The sequence below is a fragment of the Apis dorsata genome, unplaced genomic scaffold (assembly GCF_000469605.1).
Source record: "Apis dorsata unplaced genomic scaffold, Apis dorsata 1.3 scaffold_58, whole genome shotgun sequence".
NCBI classification, from domain to species: domain Eukaryota; kingdom Metazoa; phylum Arthropoda; class Insecta; order Hymenoptera; family Apidae; genus Apis; species Apis dorsata.
Window position 1 is genome coordinate 749,617 of NW_006263358.1, and position 20,216 is coordinate 769,832.

Genomic DNA, 20,216 nt, shown 5'->3' on the forward strand with positions numbered 1-20,216 from the left:
TCGTATCGCCTCGAAGAAATTTTAATCCACATTCGTTAAGTCTCCTCCGAGCAACTTTTGACATTTAAGCCGGTTTATTATTTTGTTGAAGGGATAAAAAGACAATAGGGGACAAGGGGGAGAGGGATGGTAAATCGGGATTTTTGTCGATTCTGAAAATTGAATTGGGAAAGCCGGGTGAATTAACGGGGAGGGGAATACGTGAAAAGGGTTGGGCGGGGAAAAAAAGGAAAAAGAAAGAAAGAAAGAAAAAAAAAAACAAACCGCCTAAGAGCAAAAGACGATGAAAACGACGTTTCTTCCGCATGGTCGATCGGCACATGCAAATGCTCTCTACCGTCGCGCTACCCTTAAACTTAACTGCGATATTTCCCGTCCAATTCGGTCCCATTGTTTTTACTTTCGCGGTGTTCCCACATCTGATTTTTACGAAGGGTGCATCGCACATCACGGCAGCTTCGCTAATAAAAGCTCTCTGAATGGTAAAACCGTAACATCGTCTCTCGAACGATGAAAAGCAACAAACACGAAAAGTTTTCCAGCGGGAAAAACGAAGCGAAATCCGCGCATTTGTAGAATAATCAAAAAATGTTTCGCGGATGAAATTCGTAGGGCGAAATATCTGTATTCGAAAAATGGGATGGGGTGGGCAAGTTTTATCCTTCGGAGGGAAGGAAATGGTAAAAAATAGTCGTTGCAACGTCAGCAATTAGGAAAACTGGATGGACAGATCGACGGTCTCTAGGGGTGGTTAAACCTTATTGACCAGAAAAAGAAAAGTAGCCGTAAACAACCCTCCTAAATACCCCCGGCCTCTTATTGGCCTCTATAGTCATCAGTTTAACCATTGCTGTAACGACCCTCGCTTGTTTACCGATCGGGGATACCCTTACGTGATTGAAGCATCTACTTGGTGGTGAACGAACAAATCTACTCCTCGCAAACGACCCTTTCTCGATTTACTTCGAAACACCTGAACTTTTTTCTCTCTCTCTATCTCTCTCTTTCTCTCTCCTTTCATCGTAAATTCAACTGGGGATAAAATCGAGACAATACGCGATCTTGACAGAGAAAAAATCACGTAAATGTATATAAATATATGTACATATATATAGAGAGAGAAAGAGAGAGAGAGAGAGAAAGAGCAAACATATGTCAGGGCTGATACGCGAGAATTTCGTGTACTCCGTAAATACCGACGGATCTACCTTGGAAATTGTTAAAAGCTACACCCCCAGCCGGAAGTTGGAATATTTTCAACGCAAACAACCCGCTTACCGGCACTAATCGTAGGAGAAGCTTATGCCGAGCACGTGGCACTTCTTTGAAGGGGTTTGGACGAGTGTAGGCCTTGCCAAATACAGAATCCGTTTGACCGTCAAACGTACAGAGCGGAAAGCTTTTATCCTTTCTACCCTTTCGGCTCATCCTGCCGCCTAGAGGAGCCTCTTCAACCCCTTCGGATCTTTGTCCCGAAAAAGGGAAATATTTACAAATATTTCGCAACTTATAAAACCGTTTCGCACCGCGGACCAGTTTCCATCACCTCTCAAGAGCGAGTACACCGACGTTTTTACGTTTTCTCTTCTGTTGTCTTTTCGTTTCGATGTTTCAGCGTAGATATGAAATTTTCACCGGCAATTTTTTTGCCAAAACGAATTACGAGTTAATATTTTTAAAAACGGAAAACTCCGAAAAACTTTTCCCTCCAAATGTGTTATATTTTTCCGTTCGATCGAATGATAGGTATTATTAGAGAAATAAAGAGTAGAAAAGGGAGGCCTAACTCGATTCCATCCCTATCGATCTCTTTATGGAGTATTCGCTGCGTTGATACATATGCAGACTCGATATCTTTGGTAGTTATTCTTTCCTGGCTTACCAGGGAGAGAGATAAGGATAAACCCGCCAGTAATTTGAACTTAAAGGAAGCCACCGATAAAATGGCAGCTTTGATGTCTTTGTTAAACGTTTAAACTATTTTCACTGTGAGAAGCGAAAGTTATTTATATTTCAATTCGAATTTACATATTTCTTCAACGAGTAAATCTAAATCTCGATTAGCATGGAAGACAAAGGGATGATGAGAACTCATCGTTGAAGGCCAGTAGGGTGTGGCTAACGGTCGAGTAAATGAAGGGTCACATTACGAGTTAATGTTCAGCTGTTACGTTTGTGTGACTCGCCTAATTGTTCGGCCCGAGAGAGAGGTTTCGAAATAACCTTTGTTTCGTGCACCTAATATGACGATCTGCAATTACACCAATTACTCGCGAAATTTAAGACAAACGTATTATTTCATCGATATATAAACTATTAAAAAAAAAAAGAGAGAAAGAGAGGGAGAGAGAGAGAGAGAGTAGGCGCCACCCTTAAATATTCACAAAGCGATTGCCTCTGGATATATCGCTTTCATTAATAAAAATGAGCGTGCAAAATTGAAACGAAGATTAAATTTTCACTCGGTTAAAAGCTCCGCAAACCTGAACACTCGATCGACTGAAAAAAAATATCGAATCAAATATGTTTCGATCGATTCTGCTCGACCTAGAAAAAAGAAAGAAAAAAAAAAATCTCCACGAAAGTATAGAATTTGCTTGAAAAAAAAATCTTCAAGGGAAGATCGAGGAGAAGAATGAAGGAAAGCATCGCCGATGAAACTCGCGTGTCGATACAGAAAAAAAAAAAAAAGGAGAAGAAAAAGAAGAAGAAGAAGAAGAAGAAGATGTAGCGTAGGTAGGACTGTCGGGACAGGAAGCTAAAGAGGGCGGTTAACAGGAGCTTCGGGGCAATAAGCGACTCTACAAGCTTTGGGAGGCGACGAGAGATGACCGCACAGGAAAAGCCGCACTGGTCAGCAGAAACAGCTCGCAAAAACACGGTCGGCCAGCCTCTTCTCTGCCCCACAGCAGCGGCAACCCCAGGGAAAGCTCCACCGACCACCCACACCTAAACCCTACTCCCACCATTTCCCTTGCTAGTGGCTCTTCCCCTCCTCCTCCTCCTCCTCTTCCTCGTTCTTCGTCGTTTCCTCGCTCCTTTCCGCACCAACTACCGCCACACGTTAAGGGTTGCTTAGGTAGTTGGTACAGGGGTAGAAGAGAACCAAGTGGAGGAGTTGGAGGGGTTTGCTCGGTGGCAAGATTACGGCGAAGTTGCGCTCATTTAAATAATGCGCACAATAAAGTATGCAATGGCTAAGAGTGGAGAGAGAGAGGGGGAGGGGTTGGCCTGGGGTTCCGTTAGCGCTCGATGTTCCTGTTTCAAGAGTAGAAGGGATGGCGCTCCCGGGTGCAGTCACGTACTCTTGAAGAAGGAACGTCTGGGAATCTAGGCATACGTACACGCGCTAACGATTGGACGTGGAAAGTTTATACGTGCGCGATTAGATTTATGATTAATATTATAAGTGTGGAAAACTTTGATTGGAAAAAGCGTTGATCCTTTTTTTTTTTTTTTTTTAATTAATTATTACGAGAAGAAAGAAAAAGAAAAAGTTCGGAAACGATTGATTAGAAACGATCCTTTTTTTGTAAAATTTGCATACTGGTCGTGCAAGCATGCGTGAGATTACTTTCACGTCGAACGAAACTCCTATCGCGAATGTATCAGAAGGGTGAGTTTGAGCGTTCCGCCCCAAAGGTTTCGCCGATCGATTGCGATTCCCAAGGTCATCTAAGTTTTCCGACCATGGACATTGCGTGGAATGACCCGCTTCGATAGGTTACAGGGATTCCGGAATAAATCCCTCCTAGTCGAAGCAAAAGTTTTTTTCCACGGTAATCTTGCATCTCCGACACCCTAAATTCGCTTTCTTTTTCTTTCCCTCCCCGCCTCTTAGACCGAAATGCGATCGTTCGTCAGGATGAAATCGAGTATGCTAAAAATGATTTTACGCGTTGATTTCTTTTTTTTTTTCTTTTTTTTTTTTTTTTCCCTTACCAACTTTAACGGAACGTTCTCGTAATTCTCCGGTTTTTAAAGGATAACGCACGAACGATCAATAGAAAGAAAAGAAGAATAATAAGAGATATCTCACTTTGAAAGGATTTAAAAAATTAAAAGAACGAGAATAACAATCGATTTCCTTTGGTCGAAGGAAATAAAGTGGGAGAAGTGCCAAAAATGAGAATAGTAAATAATATATTCGAGTAATAGGGGTGTTCTTTCTTCGCTACTGTACCCATTCCGCCGGTGTATCTTATGAGAATAAAAAGGGAGGCGTGAAGATGAATGTAATGAAAAACTGGGGCTGCTTAAATAAAATAAAGCTTGTTGGCATATTATTGGCGGGAGGGTTGCATTTTATCTTCTTTCTACCCTCTATCCCTGTCTCTTATACTTCATTTTTTCAGTTTATTCTTCATCCACGAGAAGAAGTCTTTCATTTGCTCGATAACGTTATATCTCGCGACGGATTTTTAACGATGCAAATACTACCGAGCCGTTTCATAAACGTCACATTTTTATCCTAACCACTCAATTATGTAACAAGAAGAAATGTATATTGGAGCATTGCCAGCTAAGAATACACGATCTACTTTACCGCGACAGTGTTAAACGATAACTATTTCGATTATCAGACGATGAAACTGTTAAACGATATTCGCGAATCTAAATACGATAAATACTAATCACATCGTAATGTCATCGTAATGAGACATGAATTTATTTGTTACGCTGCCCATAATGTTATAATTGAAACCCTGACTTTAACTTTTCGTTACGCAATAGCTTCTTCTTGTTCCTGTATCCCCAACAGACTAACTCGACAAAAATGACAAATAGCATGGCAAAGGAGGCGTCTAATTTACATATCCACTAATCTCTGTCTCTCTTGGTATCTCCTGCTCTAATTCCACGCTAATTTGCCACCCTACAGGAAAACAGCGATGAGATCGTTCGCGAAAGACACGATACTTATCACTCGACTGGTCTCGAAGATAGATAAATAAAATTTCAGGTTCGTAAACATAGAACGTAATTATAAAAAAATTAAAAAAAAAAAAAGGAATTGAGATAATCCTTAAGGAGATATCAGATCAAGTTGACGTTTCACTTTCTTCTAAGCGTAATTAACGATATTAATCTAATTGGGCATCAATTAAACTCGAATCAGTGTGTCGTTTCATCTATGCTTCATCCTAATGAAGGATGTAACAGCACCGCCCCATAAACATTTCGAAATTGTGCAGGTGCTGTCCTTGATTTATGATAGGCAATTAGAATCTGACTACCTTATTTGCCGTCGTTGCCACTAAGAAGTGCCGCCAGCATGTGAATACGACGCATCCTAATCTATGCCTGAAACCCTAATTTTGAACGGACGCCAGATGTTATAGAACGAAGAAAGAAAATCTAAAATATAAATAAACTATTGAAAAAAATACCATACCATACATTGATTAGAATAAAATTTTCAATTGAATATATTGGACGCATCGAGAATACAATTAATTGTCACAAACAATTAGTTGTATTCTCGATGCTAATTAAAGATCAATGTATATGATTAATAATCAATGAACACGATAAATAATGAAGGTATGTTAAGTGCAGAATAAATAATGTGAATCGCGTAATGAAACTATGTATACCGTTAGCTGATTATAGAATCTAAGGGTAAAGTCGATGTCGGAAGGAGATAAATGAAGAGAGATGGTTTGTGGAAACTGGAAATGCAATATTCCGTGAAACCTGTCACCAGGAGGATCGTAAAATAAATAGATATACGCGATTAGAATTCTTTAGCTAATTCGAGAATTTCGTCATTCTTAATTAAAGATAGTTGATGTCTGTGTTAATGGATTCTGATTGATAACAAATTATCTTGGAAGGAAAAACAAATTGCATAACATTATACAGATAGATAAGAATGAAGAAAATGATTAGATCCTACATTGTTCCTAAATTCTATCAACGTTATTGTAATCAACGATTGGACGATTCGAAGAACTCTAAGCTAATTCTGCCAATCCGCCCCTCCTGCTCTCGGTAATATCCAACGGAAGAAAAAACATTGTGCTTCGATAAATTCATCTCTGCGGAACAAGTGATTGTTTTCCCAATGAACCTGATAAGGACAGAGGCGGAAATGAGTAAAAGGGGAACCAGTCCGACAGAAAGCTCCGAGAATGGCAGAAAGGAGTAAGAGAAGGAGATGGAGACGACGGAGTATAGGAGGACTTGGGGTAGAGATGGCCCGGCGTTCATCGGACATTTATCCAATTAACCGATTCGAGTTGAGTAACCGGGGGTCAGAAGATCGTTCGAATACCTATATAGACGATGCACACGGTTTGGTATACGAGTGTACCCCAATAATAGATACGCGTTCATACGGAAAACGAGGAAGCTCGGTTATGTAATGTCGAATGTTGATCTGTTATGTTTAATTACGGAAACTGATATTGACGGGTCGGTATGTACGGAATAGAAAAGGAAGAATCGTTAAAACGAAGAGGATGGAGGGTGAGATCGGTGCTAGATGCTTGTTCGTAAAGTTACCCCTTTCTCTGTGTAGGGTTAGCTCCGAAAAGGGGTTCGGGAACGGAGGAGAACTACTGAGGCGCTTGGGCACTGTCGAACGAAATGGCCAGCAATATTGTCGTCGTGGTTCGGGAGATTTGCGTGGGGCAGATCGAGGAAGAGCAGGGAAAGGGCTCAGAGTGACATGGGAAATTAATTATACGCTCCTGAAAATCCTGACCTCCGTCTGAACACTAAAACGGATCATTGTCTATCTCCATGTATCTTTGTCTTATTTTTAATCCCACCAATTACGTTTGAATGATGTAAAAATTTTTAACGAGTATCTAACTTCCAATGTTACTTATAAATATTATATCAAATTATTTAAAATAATTTTGCATTGATATACGTTATAAATTTACTAATTTAAAAATTGAATAAAAATGTTAAAAGATAAGTTTGTAGTTTCAAGCAAAAAATAAATTAGTTTTTATGAATATATATAATAAAAAGATACGCATATTCATAATATATAAATTCTATGATAATACAACGAATAAAATATTCGTTAAAAGCGCATAAATGCATTCTAATGTAACATAGAATTTGTTCATCATAGAATTTGTATCAATGCAATGTATCGATATCGTGAGAGATAGAAATAAAGATAGACTCACGAAACAGCAGCCCTGGAAGTACATCCGGGGATCCATTATCCAGATCTTGGAATTCAACTGCCCGAAACGACCATAAGATTTGTGTTTGCACTTTTGTGTAAGAGTAATCTGCCTTGATGTTTGTCATTCTAATAGTTTCATATCCACTTTATAATTAAGATATCTATGATAGAAAAATAAAAAATAAACAATAAGTTATATAAAAATTTATACTAAAATGAAAATAAACATAATTTAATAATTTAACAAACCATACTTAGTAACTTTGATGATGTTAAATCGTTGTTAAATTTCTTAAATCGCTTTCCAAACTTGAAATCTAAAAATAAAAAACAATATGTTTTAAAATATGTTTGATATATATCGTTATGGGATAAACACAAAAAGAATCTTTCTATTTCTTTTCTTATATTTCATTACTACATTATTAATTTTCCTTCGTAAATTCGTATTAATTTACTTTATTAATAAATTTTATAATAACCTATATAAATCTTATGTAATACTGTATAGTATCTATATACATAAAAAATTGTATTTGTAAAAAAAAATTATTCATATTCATATTATATCACTTTAATATCTTTAAGGCGTAGCTTGCAAAGTTAGCGGCTACTAGCGAGTCCACTAAATCTTGTACCCTGAACCACCTTCCCGTACCATCTCTAAAATCACCCTACCTAGCCATTCTTATTCCCTCGTTACTTGCAGCTTCGCTCGAGGCGGCTCTCTCCTTATTATATCGTCTTTCCACGCCATAAAATCGGAAAAGAATTTCGCTCCCCAAGACAATAGAAACTAATAAATTTGATTACTGATTACTCTTGCGAATTTTTTAGATTAAAAACTGATCGTAAAACAAATCGTAATTAGAACAAGATTTTTATATAATTATTGTATGCATATTGTGCGTACATTTTAATTTTGCGGCCATTTTGTTTCGCTTTCATGCTATCGAAATGCTATATACGTCGCAATATAACTCCTAACCATAAAACCAATGAAACGAATGAAACTTTAAATTCTAGAAATTAGAAACTATTTATGTTACTAAATCTAATTTACATCTTAAAATACAGAATAAACTTATTTTATATCTTATATAACTGCAGAAATTGCGTATCATTTTATTCAAACTAACCACAAGCAACAATGATAAATAATTACAAGTCAATGAAAAAATTAAAACTAGAATAAATACAACAATATTAATATTCGTTTTTAAAAAGATATATACTTACATATTTCAATTAATCAATAGTATAACAGTTGAAACACACTTGTATTTTTATAAATTGTTGAACTCTACGACACTTTGACGAGACAAGAAAAAGTACTAATGGTTGCCTAAAAGCGCGGCAATTTCAAGTTTTATATGCGACACCTAAACAGTAACAGGAAATACATTCAGATCCATCTATAATGTTACTAGATCTTATAATTCATTTTAACCTCACGTTGATAATGCAGGAAGGATAATGTAGAAAACATATAATACAAACAAGATAAATTTTCTATACAATGTTTTTACTATCATACAGAAAATTTTAGTAATAATTTTAGTAATAATTTTAGTAATAATTTTATTATAATTTTAGTAATAATTTTAGTAATAATTTTAGTAATAATTTTATAATTTTAATTTAGTAATAATTTTATATATATAAATTTGATTATTATAATATAAATTATAAAATAAAACTAAAGTATTAATAATAAGTAAAATTAAAACTAAATATTATGGAATTGTAAATAAAATATAAATATTTATTATCCAATGCAATCTTTATCTGATGATGAAATAACGACTAAATATACATATTGAATAGTAATTTCTGATCTAGTAACTTTTGTTTAATGTTTTAATTATTTAACACTATTTTTTCATTGAAAATAAATTAAAACAATTAAAATCTGTATTTATCAACAACTGTTAAGTAAGTTATCGTAACAGAAATAAAGATTAAAGCACAGACGATATTTCGTTTCTGATTGATTATTTAATACTAAATTGACTGTTGCATTTGTAGTTATTTTCAATAGCAACAATAGACAATTATCAATATTTAAATTTAATATTTATTACTAAAAATTTTCATGATTAAAGATTTCACTAAAAATATTATATCAGATGTTAAAAATATAGAATATAAAAATTAATAATATTAAATATAAAAAAATATTTGAAAAAAATATATGTAAATTATCAATATAATACAAATATAATAATAATGTTTAAGTTCAGTATCACACAATACAAAATTATTTAATAAATAGAACGTATTGACTTTATTTTTTTATATTTATTATGCTCAAATTTTATGAACAAATTTTAATATATGTATATATATATATATATATATTTTTTTTTAAGTATACACACACACACGTATATACACATTAAAAAATGCATAATATATAACGATTAATACATAAGTATTATATTATAGATTAATATAAACGTATTTATGTATATTCATTAAAATATGTGCATGTGAGAAAATCTGTTATAGATAAACATTGATACGAATTATGTGTATAATATGTACATATGTATATTTATAATGAAGTATTTTTTTAAAATATTCGATAAATTATTTTTAATTGGTATAATAAATATTATGATACGTAAGTATATATTATTATAGCTATAAATTTTTTACAACTATTAATATGTAATATTAATATGTCAAAGGATATTATTTCCTAAAATAGAAGAAATCTTATTTACTCTACATTTTTTATTCGTGTTTTCTTAATCGTATAAAATGAGGATACATATGCATATGCTAAAGTAGTATATCATTTCAAGTAAATGGTGCATACGATTTATCATTCAATTCAATATTTTCTTGTCATTTGTAGTCAATACCAGAATACAAACGCAGTTATAATAAACGGTTTATGTTTGAGTCAAAATAACCGCGCTTAGTTTTCATCATGTATCAAGTGTGTATTGTTCGTAAAAACTTTATTTTTAAGTAAATAATTCTTCAAAATATTGACATTAATAGATTAAGTGCTTAAATTTTTACTTCATATTTATATATCAGTACATATGTGGTGAGAATTTAAATAGATTATTTTTATATATATTAGTTCAGTAGTGTAGTACATTTTCAGTAATAAGGAAATTAAAAATACATTAAATTGATATTACATGGATGATAAAATATTAAAAGAATATATTATTATGTCGATAAATAGGTCTTCGATTAAAACAATTAATATATTGGCTGTTTTAATGGTTAGTAATTTAGTAAAAGTATCAGATTTTAAAAATAGCATATTACGATTTATAAAATTAATTAATAATAATATTACATGATTTGATTTTATCTCAATACATTGTTTTTCATTTTAATCAAAAAATTTATTAGTAGAATGCTTAATACTTTATTTTACTGAATATTATGATTCGAGAAAAATATTTAAAAATTTATTTATATTAATGATTTAAATGTCAAGTGTTAACAAAATTAAAAACATTTTTATAAAACATGAAATTCTTAACAGGATAAAGATTTTGAAGTGTCAAAAATTTTAAAATAATATTGAAAAAATGGTAAGCAAATTACCACAAGAATTTAGAAGATATTTACGTAATCGAAATCAATTACAACATGTTCTTGAAGAAACTCAACAAGCATTAGAACTTATTAACCTAGAAAACTTCTTTCCTGAAGGTAAATATTTGACTTTTTAAGCTATAACAATATTAGAATAAAATTTGATTCAATTATATGTTTACAGAAAATGTTGTGGAAGAATTATTACCTCCTTTAACATTAAACAGAATCACACATATTTTAGCAAATTCTCCAGCTATTATAATTCTTGGACAAGATAGCAAGGCAAAAGCAATAGTAGTTAATACATTAATATCTAATGATATTTTACCAGTATGTAATGGATTATGGCGATGGATTAGACTTACTTATGGTCAAACAAATCACATTAGTCTCACATTAGATCTAGAATATGAATTAGTTGAAAATTTACAAGCAAATGAAAAACCTTGGAGTACTCTTCCAATTGAGGATTTAACAAAGTCTGATAATGAAGATATAACTTATCCAACTGTGCTTGAAGTTCAGCTTAATCTGCCTATATTAAAAGATGGTGTTCAAATTTTTATTGCTCCAAATAATGGGGCAGTAAAAGTTCTTGCAAATGAATTCTTATCTATTTTACCAATATTTTTATATGCACTTGGTGAACAACCTTTAACAGAACAAAATTTAGAAGAATTAAGAGATTTAAAAGAAACATATCCTTTTAATCCTGTACTTTTTATCTCATCCTTGGAAAATATATCATTGAATGGTATTGATCCTGAATTGACAGAATCTGAACAACATAGACTTCAAAATCGACTGTATACTAATGATTCTACATCAAGTAAAACTAATGATGATAGTATTGATTTTGACAGAATGAATTCACTTGGATTATCATGGTTAGATCAACTAACAAATTTAGGTTTTCTTGGAATGAAAGAATCTGTTGAAGTTGATCAATTATCTTGGCTAGGTGGTGGACAATATATAAGTGACTTTGTGGGTTCATGTAGAAAAACAGATCAAATTTTATATTTTATTCGTGGATGTTTGCAAACTTATCTTATTAATGCTAGCACTTATTTAAATGAAGTACATACAGCAAGCTTAAGAAAATTCATTTTAAGTGCTTTTGATATGGCACGTATAATTCAAATAACTCCTAAAAGAATACAATATGCTCAACATAAAGAAAATGAATTGTATGCCAATCTAATGAAAATTGTTCATGAAAAACAACAAGAAATAACTGGATTAATACAAAACATTATTCAAGAAATGAAAAATGATGTTTTATTATCTAATAATGATGTTTATTTGTATCAAAACACCATGTCTAATAATAATCAAAGGACAGAGTGGTCTGCAACTGTTAAAGCTGCAATTTCTGAAGTTCAGAGAGTAGTGCTTGGTCGTCTATGCGAAAAAGTCGCAAAACAACTTGTAAATTCCGTGAATTGTTTGCGTGAGAGTTTTATTGGTACATTACAGCGTTGTTTATTAAGTCTTGAAAAAACATATGAACGCGATACTTGTTTATTAGCAAGTGATGCTTTGAAACAAATACTCTCAGCTGCATATAATGTTGAATTACATAATTCTTCACCATTTTCAATATATTCATTTTTAGAAAGATTAAATTTAATTTTTATGTCTTCATCTTTGCAATGGTCATCAACTCACACCTTAGATGTAGCTTGGAGAAGAAAAGTGACAATAGAAATACTAAATTCTTTATCTGCAACAAAACTATCCAAAATAATATTGATGCAATTTGGAGATAAACTTGAATCATCACATGATTCATTTCAAGCAGCTCTCAGATCTATAGAAAATTATTATTCTGGAAAATTAGAAAGAACAGAAGAACAAAGAATAGCTCTTAGAAAATATCATGCTCCTAGATTAGCTAAATTAGCATTAGAATCAACTTCAATGATAGATGTTGTTCGTTATGGAAAACCTCATTGTGCTGAAGAAATTGGCCGTGGCCAATATGGAATTGTATTTGCTTGTGATGGTTGGGGTGGTAAAGCTGGTCCTTGTGCAATTAAATCAGTTGTTCCATCAGATGAAAGCCATTGGAATGATCTGGCTATGGAATTTTATTATAATAGATCTATTCCTGATCATAAAAGAATAGTAAAACTTAGAGGATCAATTATCGATCATTCTTATGGTGGAGGATTTGGATTTGGATCTGCTGTTCTTTTGATATCAGATCGTTTAAGTCGTGATTTATATTGCGGAATACGTGCCGGCTTATCGTGGTTAGAACGTATACAAATAGCATTAGATGTGTTAGAAGGAATACGTTATCTTCATTCTCAAGGACTTGTACATCGAGATGTTAAATTGAAAAACGTCCTTCTTGATATTGAAAATAGAGCGAAATTAACTGATTTTGGATTTTGCATCACAGAAGTTATGATGTTAGGAAGCATTGTGGGAACACCTGTCCATATGGCACCAGAATTACTTTCTGGTCATTATGATAGTAGTGTTGATGTATATGCATTTGGGATTTTATTTTGGTATTTATGCGCAGGACATGTAAGATTACCATACACTTTTGAACAATTCCATAATAAAGAACTATTATGGACCAGTGTGAAAAAAGGTAATTTTGGAAATCAAAATAATTATTTAATTTTGTATATTCTTTTGCAATAAGCATTAATGATTATAGGTATACGTCCAGAAAGATTACCTTCTTTTGATGATGAATGTTGGAGATTAATGGAACAATGTTGGTCTGGAGAACCATCTAAACGTCCTTTACTTGGAGCTATTGTACCAGTATTAGAATCTATTCAACAAAAAGCAAAAAGAAGCAAATCCTTACAAGAGGTCTCCTCAGATAAATTACAAGAAAGTTCAACAACAGATTCAAGAAATCCTGCATTAGCACTAGCAGAACCTTATAATCAAAGAGGTACTGTAGTCAGTCCTCCTCCTACAAAACGTAGGACAATGAAAGTTGTGAAATACCATCTTTTTCTTACTAATTTATACATTCAAATGCGGGAATTATAAAGCATTTATTTTCTATGCTTTGTATTTGTCATATGTTTAATGATTCAACTTTATGTAATCTCAATTCTAAACGTATTTTCAAAAAAATTTATAATATTTTATTGCATATATTTGACGCTTTTTAAATAGTATTTTAAATGAGTATCAGTATTAATTTGACAACTTTCTTATTACTCTTATACTCTCAATAATTTTTAATCTCATATTCATCTTAATTGAACTATTAACAATAAAGTAATTAAATTATGTAAATATGAGACATAATTAAGTAATTATAAAGATTGTATAAATTTATTTTTATATTAGAGACATAAGTAATTATGATATTTGATGAATCACATATGTAATTAATGAATGATACACATTTTATTGTGATAAAAAAACTAATATGATAGAAAATAAGATATTCAAAGATTGTATATTCACTATTGAAAAATAAATAAAGGTTCCCAATTTTCTATTTATTGTTTCAGTATTGTTACAACTTTTTTTTATTTATAAAAATTTATATTGTTTTCAGATGACAAATTCTTCAAAACAAAATCTACATAAACCTTTAAATGGAATTTCAAAATGTGATAATGTTTAAATACTTTTATCATTTGACAAGAAATATTGTTTTTATCTTTTGGATTATAGTATACATAGATTCTCAATTAGCAACAGCTATTAAATCAAACAATTATATATTTTAAAACTAGTGGAAGCATTTCTCTAAGGTATGGTATTTAATGAATTAAATTTATTTATATTATAATATTTTTATTTACATTTAAGTAATAACATAATGAAATATACTTTTCTTATATTTTTATATTTTAAATTTTTTAATTTTTGTATAAAGTCATAATGGATTTGTAAATATATGTTATTAATCATTTCTTAATATAATAATACTCTTATCTGATTAAAATTTATTTATTTCTTGTATGTATTTTTCTTAAATGATATGAAAAATATTGTTAATAATATAATTAAAAATAATACATTATTAAAATATTAAAATGATCCAATTCACAACTAAATTATTGTAAATATTATCTAAAGTAATAAATCAAGATTACACTTTGCTTTTTCTAAATCATGCACAAATTTATAAAATTCACTTATTGTCATTTCTATAAAAACATTCTTAGTTTTGCCATTTTCTTCTAAACTTAATTTTAGATGAAGAAATGATTTTCCCATGTTGTCAGATTCATTGCTTGCTGCAGTTACTGTAAAAATTTTTTTTTATTCAATGCTACATTATTTTATACACATATATTTTATAACTATCCATAAAAGAAAAATATTTTTTTTATCATCAAAGAGAAATATTATGTTAAGAAATTATTACATTTTTATTTGCTTAAATTTTAATTACAAAAACAAAATATTTAATTTTTATTTAGTAAAAAACAAATTTATTATTTATTAACTTAAAAAGATATTTAATGCATAAGAATTTTTTAAATAATTTGTTTTGAGGTTAGATTCATACCACCAAATCTCCATGAAATGTCAAGAATTTTTACAATATCTTTAACCATTTTGAATATAAACTTAATTTTTTATTAATTAATTATTATTTTATTTATGGTTTATTTATTAATAAATATCAAATATATTATAAATTAGATATAAAATAGACTTATTAAATTATTACGAAATCTCACGTCCAAAAAAACGAAATGTATCATTTATTATATTGTTTGTTATTGTACATTAAATTAATAATTATTAATAAAATTAAATAAGTAAATTATATGAATTATAAAAATGATAATATGAATATATGAATAAAATATGAATTTAAACATTTAGATATAAGTTAAAATTTTTTACTAAAAATATAATTTTATTTTATGTTAACAAATATTGTCTATAATTATTTCCTTTATTCACTAATCAATATTATCTAAAATAAATACATACAATACATACAAATTTTCAAATATACTATGTATTTATATCTTAAAATTATAATTTTTTTATGAAATAAAATATTTTAATTTTCGCGCAATATTGAATAAAAACTTTCAGCCAATAATAAAATTTATGTGAGTTTGACTGAAAATTTGCAGCTAATAAGAAATTCGCGTGATTCTGATTGGAAATTCTTAACCAATAGAAAATTTGCTAGACAAATTGCGTCGTTCTACCGATGCCACGGTACTTACAATTAGTGGGTTATTAAAAACCAGTGAAAATTCTTTCAAAATTTTTGTAAAACTTTTGTTCTTCGAAATAATTGAATATATCAAGAATAATACTGTAATATATATTTTTTTCATTTATATTGTCGTGAAATAGTGTCATTCATTAAAAGTTAAAAGATTTTATGGCATTTATTTCTTTTTTAAACTATTTTATTGAAACATCGTTCGTTAATTTTTGAATGGCTTAAACAAGTTGTATAAATTCTTGCATCATGGATACATATTTTTCAAGTAGGTATTTAGTATTTAGTATTTAGTAGATTATTCTTTTAAAATTTTATTTTTTTAACATATATATATATACTATAAATATAATATATATTATTTAATATTTGAAAATAATTTATAATTCAAATTTTTTTTTCGATTATAAAATTTTATTAACGATTTTATTAAACTTTCGAGTGAGTTTCAATATTCTTTTCAGTATCATTATTATAAATTATTTTTTCTTTAATATTATTCTATTGAAAGATAAATTTTTTATTTTTATTTTATTAGTTTTCGTCTCTTTTATTCGTTTTCCATTTGATCGTACAAGTAATTGCGTAGTAGTAATTAGTTTAGTAATTACAGTAGTTTTTATCATAAACTTTTAGACTAATTTTAGTATAATTATTACTACTTTATTTTAATTTTATACACTTATTTTAAATCTTTTATTATTATTATTATTTTTTTTTTTTATTCAGATTATTAAAGACGCCATGATAATCAATGAGCCAAATCGATGTATGCAGTAAAGCAGGTACAGTAACATATTCTTTATTAATAATTTATTTTTATGAAAATTATTTTATTCATATTATCGGACATGTTTGAATTCAACATAAAACGCGGTTTTTATGTAATAATATCATATTTTTTTTTTATTTTTTTTTATTTGAACGTATTGATTTGTCGTAAATATTTTCGAATATTTATGAAATGTGACAGTTTGAAAGCATGTTTTAAATTCTAATAACGAACATTTACGTTGAATAATATTTCGTATTTAATATATATATATATTTTTTTATATAACATACACACACACACACGCGCGCGCGTGTGCACAATACGTATATAATAATTTCTTTTCATATTCCCTAAATACGACAAAATATCTTATGATCTCTAATATATTATAATTTCATATTATTAATGATATATAATTATTTATTAAAACAATAGTCTTCTGAATATTTTGATAGAAAATAGAAAGAAAATATGAAAAGAAAATATTTTTTATTTCTTTTTCTATTCTATTTTTCTTTTACTAACACTAACTAAGTTTTCCTCGGTGAATTATCACGCAATCAATCAGAATCAGAATTTTCTGATTTATTTTTATTATTTTTATTATGTAATTAGAGATTTAAAAAAATCTTTAATCTATAAATATAAGAATTGTAGAAATAATTAAAGAAAAGTTATATTAAGTTATCAATATATTATTTTTAGGTTATTTTAAGAATTTGTTAAATTCAAGAATTGATAGATTTCTTAAATGTAGAAATTTTATGATATAAATAGATAGATTATAATTAAAACTGTTTAAAATAAAATAGATTTGTAATTGCATGCATAATTTTGATAATAAAATGATACTAATAGAAATGAATCAATAAAATAAATGGAACATATGTGGAACATATTTTATTTTTTTTTTTTTTTGTAATTATTATTTTCAAGGAAAAATATAAAATATTGATATATGTATATGGATTTATGATGCATATTTTATATAAAGTTATATATAAGTTATAAATTTAGATTATAAGATGTAATTTTTGTTTTCAGGTTTAGTTTATGGCGTCGATTTTTTTTTAAAAATCTTTTTATTTTGCACAACAATCAAAGATTGAACATTTTACAAACTCAAATTAAAAGAAGATTTATTATTGATATTGATTAATTAAATTTTTGCTTATTAAAAGAACATGAATGGGATCGCGGATAGAATGGATCTTCATCCGTAACCAATTTTCCTGCTAGGTTAGTATTATTTGATAATATTAATACTTGATAATATTAATTGATAATATATTATTATTTATGAACAATTATTATTTTTTTGTACGCTTTTTGTACTATTTTTTAGATATATTTGTATATTTATATTTTATATTTTTATATTTTTAGATATATTTGTATATTTTTTAGATATATATTTTTTAGATATATTATTTATTAGATATATTAAGATTAAATTATTGTGATTTTAGATATAGATTGTAAAATGCATTTTATATTTTTTTTCTAATGTATATAATGTACATAGTTTATGGTTATATGGTTAATGAATATTGTTAGCTATCTCTATAGTTAAGAGAATGCAACAAGTGTAGATTATGAAGATATGAATATGTAAATATATGTCACGCTTAAGATGCGCAAATTATGAAAAATATTTCATACATTCTACTAATATTAAAATTATTTTTTATATTCAAATTTAACTATGCAATTTTTATTTTTATTTTACATTTATTTTATGTAAAAAAGATCATCAAATCACAATGATTATTTGCCAAATTATATTGAATACTTTGTTTATAGCGAAATACATATTCATGGTCAGAAACTTCAATTTTCATTTTATATGTTATTGGACTGTTTATCGCGCATTATCATATTTCGATGCTTCGTTTGCTTCTAAAATATTATTCAGGGGATTAACTTTATAACAATTAGTTTTTTTTGAGCTAAATACAATTTATTGCGTTAATTTTAACAAATCAGAGAAAACAATGAAATATTTCAAATTTATATATCTATATTCGTAGTAGAGTGTTGGTAGTTTTAAAACGCTTACCAGAAATCTTTCAAAAGCGAGGAAATTGGTTTAATAAATCCTTCGATTGTCATGATTGTTCGGTCTAAAACAAAAATATCTAAAATCAAGAAACAGGATGCAATAAAACCTAATATTAGTTTTCTAGTATCTCGAATAAGATTGCGAGATAGATTTACAAAAGCTAGAGTTCATTTCTTCCATATCTCTACCGTGATATGTTGAAGAGAAAACTCGAAACTTGCTGCCATAACAGTATCAAATATAATTTAAATTTTTAGAATAATAGAAGTTGAGATGGAAAGCGGATAATATTCATATCAAGTTAGAATTTTTATTTTTTTTTTTTAAATATGGATTCGGATAACAATAATAATGAGATCTTTGTAATTTGTATAATCTTTTTTTATCATTATGTAAGAAAACATCGATGTAAATTTCTTATTATAATTAAATATAATAAGTCTTATTATAATTAAATATAAAATCGGTGTTATTAGAAATTGATTGATAACCGTTAATTGGATTTTTAATTACGTAAATGTTTGCTCTATAATACGATACGGACTTCATTCGTTATTCGTAGTGAGATTTCTTTCGTTCCATATTTTCTCAAAGGTAGGTTCGTTATATTCTTTCGTAGTAATAACTTATAACAAATGCAGGGTAATTCGCAAAGTGTAGCAGTATTTAATTTAATTCTTGAACTATAATCGTCGAAGAAAATAGTCTCGGATTTTTGTAAAGTACGGATATTTCTTATAGCGAAATATTCGCGACAAATCCTACAATCGTAACAAATATAAATGCTCCTATATAACCGACTGCAAACTAAAAATAATATCCTCCGGACACAACCACTTTGGACAGTGAACGTTATCCCAGATATTTTTATATGATAAAGAATGGAAAAGAATATATCATAGTTCCAGAGAGACGTCGCGATTAGAACTTACGAAGTAACTCGACGGTCATGTTTCGTTCGGTTATTCGTGTCGATTAAGGACAGAGAGGCATCGTACGCCGTGCTCTTTGAATTTATATGCAAATTTTCTCTATACCATACCATTGTTTTCCAGACATTCATAAATAAGGGATGGTAGAATCACGGATGAATCTCTTAACCAAAAGACCGTGGTTTAGTTTCACGCAAACGGTACATCGGAACTTTCGAAATACGCCATATTTGTTGCTCAAGCTTGTTAGAATTTCTAATTAAACCACACACCGAAATGATAAATCTGTCTTAAGCTACTCCGGCTTTAGGTCACTTGGTAATAAGTTCGCAAAGTTTCTTCGTGCGTACTAGCTCCAAGACGGCGAAGATTATGATCAAGTTATCATAATTACCAGAGCCTAAACGTTATTTTCGTTCCTAGCCTACGGGGAAAATTTAAGCTTCCGACAGTTTCTTATTGATCCTTGCATTTCCTATCTTTTATATCTCCTCTCTCAATTCATTGCAGAAGATATAAAAAAAAAAAAAAAAAAAAAA

The 20,216-nt window shown here is 29.3% G+C and overlaps 3 protein-coding genes across 23 annotated transcripts in view; 1 reads left to right on the top strand and 2 right to left on the bottom strand.

Moving 5' to 3' along the window:
• The window catches only part of LOC102675389 (forkhead box protein P1-like), a 237,169-nt gene extending 228,695 nt beyond the window's left edge, over window positions 1-8,474 (bottom strand). For 6 of the 16 annotated variants that reach the window (XR_004151825.1, XR_004151824.1, XR_420838.2 and 3 more), the window contains exons 1-3: window positions 8,390-8,474; window positions 7,405-7,467; window positions 7,149-7,311 (exon numbers count right to left, since the gene is read on the bottom strand). Coding sequence is in view for 1 of the 16 variants with exons in the window: in XM_031515158.1 (XP_031371018.1) it covers window positions 7,149-7,184 (36 nt within the window). In the remaining 15 variants the exon portion in view is untranslated. The remainder of the gene's footprint in view (window positions 1-7,148; window positions 7,312-7,404; window positions 7,468-8,389) is intronic. The other 10 variants (XR_004151822.1, XR_004151828.1, XR_004151843.1 and 7 more) reach the window with 3 other exon arrangements.
• A 1,201-nt stretch (window positions 8,475-9,675) lies between these two features.
• The window catches only part of LOC102675756 (dual serine/threonine and tyrosine protein kinase), a 13,371-nt gene continuing 2,830 nt past the window's right edge, over window positions 9,676-20,216 (top strand). The window contains exons 1-7 of one of the 6 annotated variants that reach the window (XR_004151847.1): window positions 9,980-10,211; window positions 10,356-10,395; window positions 10,665-10,834; window positions 10,902-13,328; window positions 13,398-13,643; window positions 14,265-14,463; window positions 16,638-16,698. Coding sequence is in view for 4 of the 6 variants with exons in the window: in XM_031515181.1 (XP_031371041.1) it covers window positions 10,711-10,834; window positions 10,902-13,328; window positions 13,398-13,744 (2,898 nt within the window). In the remaining 2 variants the exon portion in view is untranslated. The other 5 variants (XR_004151846.1, XM_031515181.1, XM_006609562.2 and 2 more) reach the window with 5 other exon arrangements.
• LOC102676085 (COMM domain-containing protein 7-like) lies at window positions 14,724-15,432 on the bottom strand. The gene is made up of 2 exons (XM_006609564.2): window positions 15,228-15,432; window positions 14,724-14,961 (listed from the first exon to the last, which is right to left on the bottom strand). Exons 1-2 carry the CDS (start codon window positions 15,274-15,276, stop codon window positions 14,786-14,788), a joined length of 225 nt encoding a protein of 74 aa, XP_006609627.1. The 5' UTR covers window positions 15,277-15,432; the 3' UTR covers window positions 14,724-14,785.